Source organism: Amaranthus tricolor, chromosome 6 (genome assembly GCF_026212465.1).
Source record: "Amaranthus tricolor cultivar Red isolate AtriRed21 chromosome 6, ASM2621246v1, whole genome shotgun sequence".
Lineage (NCBI taxonomy): Eukaryota > Viridiplantae > Streptophyta > Magnoliopsida > Caryophyllales > Amaranthaceae > Amaranthus > Amaranthus tricolor.
Window position 1 is genome coordinate 12,970,016 of NC_080052.1, and position 13,607 is coordinate 12,983,622.

General features: G+C 33.8%; 1 protein-coding gene across 1 annotated transcript; it reads right to left on the bottom strand.

Moving 5' to 3' along the window:
* Nucleotides 1-11,442: 11,442 nt before the first annotated feature.
* Nucleotides 11,443-13,209, bottom strand: LOC130815102 (protein SLENDER RICE1-LIKE 1-like). Its single transcript, XM_057681453.1, has one exon. It carries the CDS (start codon nt 12,975-12,977, stop codon nt 11,520-11,522), a length of 1,458 nt encoding a protein of 485 aa, XP_057537436.1. The 5' UTR covers nt 12,978-13,209; the 3' UTR covers nt 11,443-11,519.
* Between the last annotated feature and the right edge of the window lie 398 nt (nt 13,210-13,607).

Sequence of the window (13,607 nt, forward strand, 5' to 3'; positions counted from 1 at the left end):
TAAATCCTCTGTCTCTCTTGAACCTCAAAAATTTAATCTCCAAATTCTATTACCTGACGGTTCACCATTCCTATGTGACCGTATATTTCCTAATTTCCCTCTTAAGATTTCGGACAACCATCTACCTGCCGATTCAATAGTGTTTGAGTTGGGTACATATGATATTATTTTGGGGATGGACTGGTTGGGACGTCATCATGCGGAGATTTTGTGTAAAGAGAAGATCGTTCGGGTTAAGGCTCCAAGTGGAGAATGTTTGATTAGGAAGAATTCTGTGTTTCCCATTCAGACCATTTCTGCAGTTCAAGCCATTGAGATGATTAAACATGGAGATAAGGGATATTTGTGTTTTATTACTAGTAGTGAGGAGAAAATCAAGTTAAGTCTTAAGGAAACCCCATTTGTTTGTGATTACCCTGATGTTTTCCCTGAGGATCTACTTGGTTTACCTCTAAGGAGAGAGGTTGACTTTCATATAGATTTAATTCCTGATGCTACCCCTATCTCTAGGACTCCGTACCATTTTGCTCCAACTGAGTTAGCCGAATTGAAAAAGCAATTAGATGAGTTATTGGAGAAAGGTTTTATCCGACCTAGTGTGTCACCCTGGGGAGCCCATGTTCTGTTTGTGAAGAAGAAGGATGGAACGATGAGATTGTGTATTGATTATAGGGAGACTAATAAGATCACCATTAAGAATCGTTACCCTTTGCCCAGGATAGATGATTTGTTTGATCAGCTAAGAGGCGCTCAGGTGTTCTCGAAGATTGATTTAAGGTCTGGATATCATCAATTGAGGATAGCTAAGGAGGATGTTTCTAAAACAGCATTTCGGACCCGATATGGACATTATGAGTTTTTGGTGATGCCATTTGGGTTAACAAATGCACCTGCAGCATTTATGGATTTGATGCAGAGGTATCTTCGTCCTTATTTGGATAAATTTGTGGTTGTTTTTATCGATGATATTTTGGTATATTCAAGGAGTAGGGAAGAACATGAAGAACACTTGAGAATGATTCTAGAGCTTTTGAGAAAAGAGAAATTGTATGGTAAGTTTAGTAAGTGTGAGTTTTGGCTTGAGTAAATTTCTTTTCTAGGTCATATGGTGTCTAAAGGTGGAATTTCTATAGATCCTGAGAAGATTAAAGCAATAACGGACTGGCCGATTCCTAGAAATGTGACTGAAGTTCGGAGCTTTTTAGGATTAGCTGGGTACTATAGGATATATGTTGAAAACTTTTCTAAGGTTCCTCGTCCCATGTTTAAGCTGTTGAAGAAAGGGATACGATTTCAGTGGAATGAGAGGCACACAATTGCTTTTGAGGAATTAAAGAAAAGACTTACTACCGCCCCTGTTTTAGCAATGCCTGATTGTAGCAAGCCATTCGAGGTCTATTGTGATGCTTCATTCGAAAGTTTAGGTTGTGTACTTATGCAGAAGGAAAGGTCATAGCTTATGCATCGAGGCAGTTAAGGCCACATGAGGTGAATTACCCCGTGCATGACATTGAACTTGCTGCAGTGATCTTTGCTTTGAAGTTGTGGAGACATTATTTGTATGGGTTACCGTGTAAGATCTACACTGATCATTAAAATTTGAGGTATGTCTTCAACCAAAAAGAATTGAACATGTGCCAAAGGCGGTGGCTTGAGGTTATTAAGGATTATGATCTTGAAATTGTGTACCACCCTGGAAAAGCGTATAAGGTAGCTGATGCCTTGAGTAGGAGACCGAGAGTGTCTGTGAATGCCATTATGTCTGTACCATGGGAGTTGTATCGTGAGATGCAGAGTTTGGGATTAGAGATTTGTAGTCGACACGAGGTTGGTCAGTATTTGGGAGCAAATGACTATACAAACCACTTTGTTTGATCGTATAATTGAGGGACAACTTGAGGATCCAGAGATTGTTGAGTTGATCCATAGAATTGAGAAAAATGAGACTGATGCTTTTGAGTTAGGAGAAAGAGGAGAGTTGAGGATGAACGGTAGATTGTGTGTTCCAAATCAATTTGAATTGAAGAATGAGATTCTGAAGGAAGGTCATCAAAGTTTATTTCATTTGCATCCAGGTCGAGATAAGATGATTGAGGAGATAAGAGAGATATTTTGGTGGAAAGGTCTAAGGAAAGATGTCTCTGATTTTGTGTCTAAGTGCCTAGTCTGCCAGAGGGTAAAGTTCGAGAGACAAAAGAGTTCAGGGTTGCTTCAACCGTTGCCTGTCCCAGATTGGAAGTGGGACTCGATTTCTATGGACTTTGTGGTAGGGCTGCTAAGGACCCAGCGAGGGAATGATGTTATTTGGGTCATTGTTGATAGATTGACCAAGGTCGCTAGATTTGTGCCAATGAAGAATACTTGGGGGGCCAAGCAATTAGCAGATGCCTATGTCCTAGAGATTGTTAGACTTCATGGTGTTCCGAGGACTATTGTTTCGGATAGGGATCCGAAGTTTTTATCGAGGTTTTGGGAAAAGTTGCAGGAAGCTTTTGGGAGTAAGTTGTGCTTGAGTACTGCTTTTCATCCTGCGACTGATGGTCAGACTGAGAGAACTATTCAGACTTTAGAGGATCTTTTGAGATGTTGTGTGTTGGACTTTGAGGGTTCTTGGGAAGATAAATTACCGATGGTGGAGTTCGCCAACAATAACAGTTTCCAATCTAGTATTAGGATGGCACCGTATGAAGCTCTTTATGGAAGGAAGTGTCGAGTACCTTTGTGTTGGGATTTGATGGATAGGACCATTCCCGAAGGTCCAGATGTGATTCAGGAATCCATTGATGCGCTGAAGATTGTTCAACAGAACATGAGAGCAGCACAGAGCCGACAAAAGAGTTATGCTGATAATCGTCGAAAGATGTTGCAATTTGAGGTTGGCGACAAGGTTTTCCTAAAGGTTTCACCTACAAAGGGTGTCCAGCGTTTTAAAGTTCGAGGAAAGTTGAGTCCAAAATTTATTGGACCTTTTGAGATCCTAAGGAGAGTCGGAGAAATTTCTTATGAGTTGGCTTTACCTCCAAGTTTAGAAAAAGTTCATAATGTGTTCCATGTTTCACAGTTGAGGAAATATGTTCATGATCCGTCTCATGTTCTAGCTCACGAGCCGCTTTTGATTGAGGAGTCTTTGGTGTATGAGAAACAACCAATCAGGATCTTAGATACTCGAGTAAAAGAGTTGAGAAATTTGAGGATTCCATTGGTCAAGGTTTTGTGGTCAAACCACGGGGTTGAAGAGGCGACTTCGGAAAAAGAGGTCGACATGAGAGAGCATTATCCTAACCTTTTTGGTGAGTCCAAGTTTCGGGACGAAACTATCTAAAGGGGGAAAGAGTTGTAACAGGCTCAAATTTCTTAATCTTAATCTTCCGATTAATTATTCCGAAATTTCTTTTCGAATTCCTAATCCTTTGGTTATCTAATTCAAATCACCTTGAATTCCTAAACCTTATTTCGATTTTTGTAATTTCTTCCAAATATTAAACTTAAAAATATATATATATTCTTAAATTTCTTTATAAGCACTAAAATATTATTTTATTATTTTATTCTACGAAAAGTAAAATTTTAATATTATATTTATGGTTTTATTAAAACGTTACGTTTCAATTTCGTTTCCTTAAACTAACTTTACTACTTATCATTTTAACTTTACAACTTTGATTTAATTATTTTATACCTAAAAATTAACTATATTTTTATTATTAACTTTAAGTATAGTTTTAACTAAAATTTTCTAAGTAAACTATCATATTTTCATAATCAAACCTTAATCATACTTTCCCATTAATCTAAAACATTTCACTAGCATAAACTAGAACAAAAATTTGATGAATCAAAATCCTTTCTACATCAATCCATAATGTTCATCACTTATACAAGCTATCACCATTTCCTTACACAAGTTAACCTTCTTCTACACTCCAAACTCTTACACATCCACTTACACACTCCAACTCTTACACATTCACTTACACACTCTAAATCACTTACACAAGTTAACCTTCTTTTTCATAGAATTTTATGAACTAAAAAGTTGCCCAAAACCCATTATAAATACCCCTCCTTAGCCATGAGATCACTTTCACCCCCATCATCAAATCTTTCTACCATTCTTTCTTATATCTTCTCTTCATCAACATCTTACTAACTTTATACCCTTTTTATTTGTTGAAGAATCAAATGAAGATGGAGCTTGATCTTATCACTTCTTAAGCCAATAATCATCAACTTTTGAAAAGTCAAGTATTATCTTTTGGAGCTTGGATATCATTTTCTTTTGGGTAATTGAAGATCTACTTCTTTGAAGCTTGGAGCCTTGAAGACTTTCTCTTTTGGAGCTTATTTCTTTAAAGTTCTTATTTTCCTATTATTATTCTCTTACTTGGTTTAGCACCACCTTCGGAGGAAAATGGTGCACATTTTCTTAACTCTCTCGTTATGTGATATTTATTTATGGTTACTCGATAATATAAAGCATGATCAACATGATTTTATTTTAGTCATTTAAACTTTACATGGTAATATTAAAATCATATCTAGTTTAGTGATATTTTCGTCAAAACAATAATACTTTTGGGACACTCAAAAAAAAAAGTCATATATATAGAAATTTTTGATTAATATGATGATATAAATATATATGAATTTTACTAATTAAATAAACTTATGTGTTTAAAATGATTCCATATCATCTTGGTGTTTTGATAAATTTTTAATCGGTTTATTGGTAAAATAGTCAAACAAATTTGTTAAAATGCTTAGCGTTGTTTTTTTCAAAAACTCATTTCATTTTGATTTTGGACCTTTAATAACTTGTCGGATTATGTTTTTTTATAGTTATGATAGATCCGTTTTACTATTTTATTGATTATTTGATAAAATACGTTATTAATATTACTCTTGACTTTTATAATTATTTATGACATAATAATGACTTAGTTTAGCCTCAGGAATCTTAGTATAGCTACAAAAATTTATTATTTAATTAATATTAATTTATTAGATACTAGTAATTTGTTTCTAATGAAAGGGTAGAATTGTCAAAATTTTGACTAGCACTAGTGGAAAAAACATCATTTGCTGCGGTTTTTTTGCCATTATTTGCTGTGGTTTTGGCCCCCAGCAATTGTGGTAGCAGCAAATGTCCTACTTTAAATGTTGCGGTTAACAACCGCAGCAAATAAGGGCATTATTTGCTGCGGTCATGGGCAAAAACCGCAGCAAATAAGGGGGGTTATTTGCTGCGGTCATGTGTAAAACCGCAGCAAATAACCCCCCTTATTTGCTGCGGTTTTTGGCCAAACCGCAGCAAATACTCTATTTTTTTTTCTTTTTATGTTTTATCCTTATAATAATGCAATAATAATACTAATAACAGTGATATCACATTAATCAACATTATAATAATGGAATAGTAATAATAAACTCTCGCTCGTATATATATATAATATAATATTATGTACGTACATATATATATATATATATATATATATATATATATATATATATATATATATATATATATATATATATATACATTGTATAAAAAATAATCTATACTAAGTTTGAACATCTAAAGTGATTGCACTAATTACAATCAAGAATCCACTAATTAAAGTATAAAAAATAACAGTGATCCCAGTTAAACTTGAAGACTGCTGCAGAAAATCAAGAATCCTTTGGTCAATCTCTTTAAGCCCATCAACACTCATCTGCATTGAGACCTACAGAGGGAAAAAAATGATTAAAAATTGGAGTGGAAAGTGGAACACTTGACAGGAGGGATTTTAGGGATGAACACAGAAACTGGCATCTCAAGCTTACTTGATTAAGTGGAGATGAGAGGAACCCATTTGATTCAACTTTAACTGGGGTACTTTGTGATGATTCAATCTTCACATTAACAATCACTTTGTAGCAGCATTGACAACAAAACACAAAGTCTGGGGGGAGATTTTGTTCATCCATTTATAATGATCTTATAGAATTAAAGTTACTGTTTCAGTGCAACTAATTTGAAAACATCAACTAAGATACACTTTTTATTTTACACCGTCGTATGAGATCCTATACAAGTCTCATATCATTTCATGTAAGGATCAAACTTGTCAATTTCATCACTAAATTCACTACAAAAATCTCAAACATTTACTAATTGTTACATATAAATACCAAAACCCTTTAGTAAAAACAATTAAACATGTATGTGCAGATCAAAAAGATTGCTTTTTTTCCTTTTCAAAACTCAACCTATTTATTCAATGATGGAGTCATGAATTTATATAAAAAACCCAACTATAAAACAATAAACTTCAGACAAAGCTGATACCTTTTTAAGGATTCTGAGCAGTAATCAGTAGAAAAAAAGTGTTGAGTTGTGTTTTGTGACTGAATTTCTTGTGTTGGTAGTTGCTATACCCTTGGTGTATGTTCTTCTCAAAATCTTTGTTGGGTGATAGTTAGGCAAGACAACCTAAAATACGGAGTCTATATGCTAATAAATAATTGTATAGTTTGGCGATTCAATCTATATATGGAGAACGTTTGATTCAAGCTTTTAAAAAAAATCACAAAGTCGCAAAATCATGTATCGACAACACTAGAACGGCACACAAAAGGCTATAAAAATTTAACAATTTTAGATGCCTTTGATGGAGTTCTAACATCACTTCTCAGCTACACCATGAGGAAGTCATATAACCACTCGACGTAACACTCCAGCAAAAGATCAAACTATACATTTAGCTTATATGGACTCCAATTTAAGTTCATCAAAAATTTCATCACCACCTTCATACAAAGCAAGGCAAAAAAGCATTGGCAATAACAGATCCAGCAATTTTAACACGACTTACAGTTAGGGAAGTAGAATGGATGTCAAACCAAAGCGGGGGGAGGGGGGATGAGAACCATTTAAAAAATGTCAAATGTCCAATATATTGAGCAGAAAAACAAGAATAAATATTGAAGAAACCTGCACAACAGAGTAAACAATTATAACAAAGCCGATCAGAGGAACTTTACAGAAAAGGTAGCATGTATACCTTGTGACAGCACCCATAGATCTTCCCCAAAGACCTCCAAGACACAAATCTTTCAAGTTCCTGTAAGTCCAAAATCACTTGGGAATAAGATTCATCAAAGTTAAGGAAGAAACTGAAAGTTAGTAGTAAAGTAAAATTTGCAAGGATTACTTATAAATACTTAAGACACACAAAAATACAATTAAGTTCTATAATATCACTCCACAAAAATTCAAATATTTCTATAATATCACTCTACAAAAATAGAAATAAATTCTATAATATCACTCCATAGAAGTACAAATAAATTCTATAATTTCACTCCACAAAAATACAAATAATTTCTATAATATCACTCCACAAAAAATCAAAATCACTAAAAATGATAGCAATATCTTAGGTAAAATTTTGAGAATCAACTATGAAAAAATTCCATTTGAAACCAGTATGAGAAACAGATTAATAGCACAAATTAGAAATCACTAAAGCATTTATGAAACTACAGACAATACCCATCAAAAAATTTGGAAAACAATCAATCAAAAATACAAGAGAAATTAATTGAGTAATCCAAACATGAATATTATTTAGGAATATATATTCAGCATCAAGAAAATAATTCCAGAACACTCAGAGAACATCAATGTTTGCCAGTATATTAAATTTAATTAAGAGCATAAACAGGAACATTGTATAACCCTAAAGTTCTCTATAACCCTAAAGTTCTCTATCAACATTAAGTCTAGAAGCAACAAATGCGCCCAACAACAAGAACAGAAGCAACAATGAGATATTTCAATGCTTATTGAAATTAAAAAGAGAAATAATACCTTAATTCGTGAGTTTTGAAGATGAACAAGCAAATGCCTTTGGTTTCAAACAACGGTTTTGAAGAATGCGCACACAGTAGAACAAGCAAATGCACGAAACAAGCAAACGTTTGTCAACACAGTAGAACAAGCAAACTTTTGATTTCTGGGTTTCTGGTTTTCAATGGGTTTGTTTGAGAGAACAAAGGCAGTTTAATCGTTTTGTATGAAGGGTTTTGTGAAGGGTTTATTGTGAAAATAAAAGAAACTGATGATGATGGCAGGTTTTATTAAAATTCCAAAGCTCATTTGCTGCGGTTGTAATCAAAACCGGAGCAATTAAATTATTTTCCCAGTTTATTTGCTGCGGTTCATGAAAAACCGGAGCAATTAATGTGTTTTGAATAATATTTGCTGCGGTCCACTGGTTAACCGCAGCAATTAAAGGTTTTTTTTTTTCCTTATTCATTTTCCTCTTTATTGCTGCGAATATGAAAAAACCGCATCAAATAATGAGCAGCAAATACAATTTTTTCCACTAGTGTAGTGCCAGTTTGACTTATAAGAATGTAAACTATTTCGGTTTAGAGTCATGTATGATATTGCATGATATTGATTGTATGACTCTGATAGGAAGGTAACGTCGAACCATGGACCGGCATGGAAAATCCCGACGTCCGTGTTAGCCGGCACGTAAAATGCGGTGTCAGACAGGGGGTCCGAGAAAAACCCATCCTGTGAGGTCTCGAGCATAACACTATTGAGAGGAGTGACGACTCCCACCACAGTTACGGTTTAGGACTACGGTCCTCACCTAACCAGACCCTTACATATATCAGTTGTCATTATTGTTGTGATCTTGTGATGTGCTATGATGGTAAAGTTATGAGGCTTAATTGTATTTGATTAAATAAGCATTAAGGTTACCAAGTATTTAGTAGCAGTAATGAACTTCTGCAAGTATTGAGAATGTAACTTAATGGCTTAGTAAAGGTCAATAATGAGTAATAACCTTCTATATTGCGCTTGATGATTATTCTGTAAGCATGATTTAACTATCGCATCATAAGCTTGTTGAGAAAATTGTACTCGGCTTTATCGCTGACCGATTTAATCGGCTGTCATCCATATTATGGATGACAGTATTTTGCAGGAAAATTTAGCTTAGATTTCGATCCAGGCCGCAACTTTAATTATTCTATCGAGGACTTAGCTTCAATGATTTTACTTGATGACTATATTGTACTTATGTTTTTTTTATCGTAGTTAAGTAAACCTTATTTTATATTTTCTCAGTTTTAAGATATTTTTTTTTTACTTATGTTTTGAACAATTTTAGTTTAAATGGTTTTTAGCAGTTTGGCGTTTTATACTTCCGCATTATTTATCTTAAGTATAATTATTAATGTTAATTATGTATCGAGAGTGCTGCTCCTGCTACAGACCTAGTGGTGGATATTTAGTGATGTCGTCGGCTAAAAGAAGGTGGTTCAATAGTGGGTAGCTAAGGCGTAGGAAGTCAGATAGGTTTTAGGGGGTGTTCCTTGTTTTTCAAAGTTTGTGAATTTAAATCAAATTTAACTTGTTCAACTGGTTAAAGGTCACTAAAGACTTTAAAATCAAATTGCCATCAAAGTTTGGATTTTTAAATATTAATCCAAAATGAGATTTTTAGACTAAGATCACCCAAAGATGGGATTTTTAAAAGTGCTTTTCTCAAATTGATTTAAAATAATATAACTATTGATTTAGCAAGTATTCAATTATTACAATATTTTTATTTTTAATTTTGAATACAGGAATTTGATCTTAGTACACAAATGCATCATGAAGTCATTCGACATAGGCACTCTACAAACAACAATGCAAGTTACATTATATTTAAGCATCACATAGATATTGAAATGCTTCTCAAAAAAGTTATGGCATAATGAATTTCTTATTTTTGAACATAATTCCTTTAAACTTGTTGATATTTTATACTACTTCCTATTCATCTAAAATGGGATATTTGAGTTTTGCACCAAAACCAAGGAGGGGTGAGGGACCACTTGAAAGTGGGTGGAAAACTCTCTTTTTCCATAAAGGACATTGATATTTATGTGTTATCGTGTTGTTGTAGTAAGGTAAAAGGGTAAAAAAGAATGACACAAATAGAAATGGGACATTTTCAGTAAATTGGCTCAATAAGAAAATGTCCCATTTTAAATGAATAGGAGGTAGTATTATTTATACAAATTTGAGAAATTCTCTTGATATTTAAATTATTTCTTTAATTATATTTAGCTTTTACACTATTACTTTCGAACTAAAAAGAAAATTATGATTGAACAATGTGTCACAAGTTGATGTGGTGATGTGTACAAGCATCAATGACAATACAAATATTTATTAAAAAAATGTATCGTACATTAAAATATTGACGCACAGAAATGGAGTAAACGAGTAAATTAGTGAGTTGATTAGACATCACAATATTGCAATTAGTGACACCATACTGTGTTGTCAAGAAAACAATTAGTGATGAAAAAAGCATCGCTAAAAGAAATAGAAGAAATAATGACTTTAAGGGGTTGTTTGGTAAAGATTTTTTGGACTTGGATAATGGAATGATTTAAAGCATCCTATTAATTATTGTTTGGTATATAATTTTTTAACTCATTTCATTTCTTTGGGTCAACCATTACTCTTATTTTGATTCCCCGACCCTTATTTTTTAAGAGTAACAAGAAGAAAAGGAAATCACATTAGTGTTTCCCTTATCATATTAATGCCAAACAACCAATACGTTTAATGCATATTAATATCATTTTCTTAACATAACCCTTTCCAATCTATTTCTTTTTATCCTCCATACCAAACACACCCTACATTATGAATGCAAAAAATGACTTAAGTGCTAATAATAACGTAAAAGCATCTTAAAAGCACAAATAGCGACTCTGAAATATGTCCTAAAAAGACCAATAATGACAATTAGTCTCTTAGAAAGACAAATAGCGACGATAAAAGCATTTAAAAAGGAAAATAACGGCAACAACTATCGTCATGAACCAATACTTCCACATATAAAGCACTAATAAGAAAATGCATCACAAATGTAAATAGTAACGATAAAAAAAGCCTTATCCACTAGCGACATGAACTTCAGGTCACTTACTGACCTGGTTGTCCACGTGTCCATTGCTCTAAATTGGTTGTACATGTAGCCATACACGTGGCCTTATATGTGGCATGTACAATTTAATTTATTTTTGATTTTTTTAATTTATAAATTAATTTAATATATTTAATTAAATTAGTTTCATCTTTTAAATTTAAATTATCATCTTTTATTTTAAAATTAGTTTATAGTTTAATTTTTTTTATATTATTTATATGTTTTTTCAATTAGATGTTATTTTTAAATTAGATTAATAAATTAATTTTTCAATCTAACACATACAATTTTTTTGGTGAACTACATTGATTGGGTAAAAATTAGTTTATTTTATCTCTCTTTACGAATGAAATAAATTGATTCACAGACCTTCAATAATAAATAAATGATTTTCATAAGAGTAAATTATAATGAAATAAAAAAACTGTATTATAAAAATATATTTTTTTGTTTCTAGATTATTAGAGAAGACATACAACTACTTAACAATTACAAACACAAACTTAATGCTGCAATAATAGAACTTTAAGATGATGATGATGAAGATGAGCCACCATCATTTTCAATCTTGGTTTGCCAAGCAGAAGCCACAATAAGAGGACGATTGTGCCATCCTAGAGTTAAGCACCCATCATTTTCTTGCACACAATATCCATCACCTGAACACAATGTTAGTAACATATTTGCTTGCTTTAAGGCATTATGTCCCATTGGCAACGCTTTGAACCCAGCCGAACTCAACCGATGCTGCCACTTCGCAAGTGGCTCGTGTCGTTCTACCCGAGCCGAGCCTTCACAACACAAAATGTTACATATCTCTCTTTGCATATATGTCTCCGCTAGTGGCTTAGCGGCTTCCAGGTGACAAGCTTCTAATGAATCAAACATTGCCGAATAATAATTTAATGCTTCCGTAAACCTAATTAAAAACTCCGGTTGATTGTGATTTGCTTCTTGTTCAACTATAGTTACTATTTTTGGTTTTAGTTTTTGTATGGATTTCAGAATTGGGTTTATGTCCGAGCTAAGTAATTGATGGAATTGTAAGATTGAATTTACGGCTACTACTTCTTCGGGACTGGTTTGGAATATCCACGGGTTTATGCTATCAAGTTGTGAAATTGGGACAACTCGCAATGAGAATGTTACGTTTATTGATCGAGCTAGTTGGGTTAGCCTTATCCCAGTCTCACGAAAGGAATCAGGAGGTCCATTAGACGAAGGTAGGCTAACCGCAGTTAACCTCAAGGATGGTGGGCCACCCGGTCTTAAAGCCAAGGCTTGGATGAGAGCTGGCCATTGCAAGCCATGCATCAAGCTAAAGTCGATAACATGTACACTTGTGTGGCCCTCAAATGATTCTAGTATAGCTTGATTAGCCGTAAAATGAGCGAATTTAAGATAAGGACAAGCCTCGTAAAAATAATGATAAAGCACATCATTGGATAACCAACCTTGACTAGCTAGGCTCGATGGGTATAACCGTTGGCTCAAGGCATCAATGAAGTAGTAAGCAACTTTACCAATACCAGAAGTGGTATTGACACGTGTCATCAACTCATTGGTAATCTCTCCAACAAGTGAACTAGCCAAATGGAGCTCACCACGTTGGATAGATTCTGCACACGTCAGCAAGGCATGAACCAGCCTTATTTCCTTATCTTCTTCCACGTCACCGAACACGGTCAAGGAGCCCAATTGACACTCCTCGCTATGATTTGGATGCTGCTCTTCAATCCGTTCGTCCATCCACGTGTCACCAACAATCTTCATCAACTCGTTCGAAATTGGATCAAAATAGCCAAGACTCGAAAACAACCCGGACCCCGACCCGGACCCAGACCCCGACCCGGACCCAGACCCGAACCCTAGACTTGGAAACGTATTAACCAGCGTAGTTCCCCTCGGATGAATGATAAACCCGTCTGTGACTGTATCTGACTCCGCAAAAAATGCTGCGGAAACATTGTTATTGGGCCCCATTACTAAATTTGAACAAATTACAATTCAAGATGGAGAAAATAATTTTCAAGAAAGAAACTTCAACACAGTAATGAATAATGATAAAGAATAGAGTAATCTCGACTATTTTTAGTAATACTTGCTCTATTAAGAAAATATCATTCAGTGATTGAATTGAGTGAGAAGCTGAAGGAGAAGCAAATCAAAGGAGAAGGCTTTGGAGAATAGAGATTATTATGTAATAAAAATGGAGAATAACATGATATGCTACCCGCTAGGCACATATATATACTACACTTATGCTTCCTCCCTTCCAATTTACTTGCAACGTTTGGTTTTTCACACAGTACAATGCACTAATTTAATTTTTAATATCTCTAATTATGTATAATAAATCATAAAAATTAATATAAATAATCTTTGCAATGAGACGAATCAAACAAGATCTCTTTTGACTATATTTTAACCTATGGATTAAAAACTAATCGCAAATTAAGAATAATGAATAAATAGTGTCATTTTTACCAAAATTGCAACTAATTTGAAACGAAAAAAATACTACGTACATGTATGTAATATTAACACGTGATTTATTTATGACTCAGCGGCCACTCAATTTGAAACCTTTTAGTTACAACTTTTTAAAGACTT

Excerpts from the sequence above, each read along its gene's own strand:
- LOC130815102 (XM_057681453.1), bottom strand. The coding sequence starts at position 12,977 with ATGGGGCCCAATAACAATGTTTCCGCAGCATTTTTTGCGGAGTCAGAT.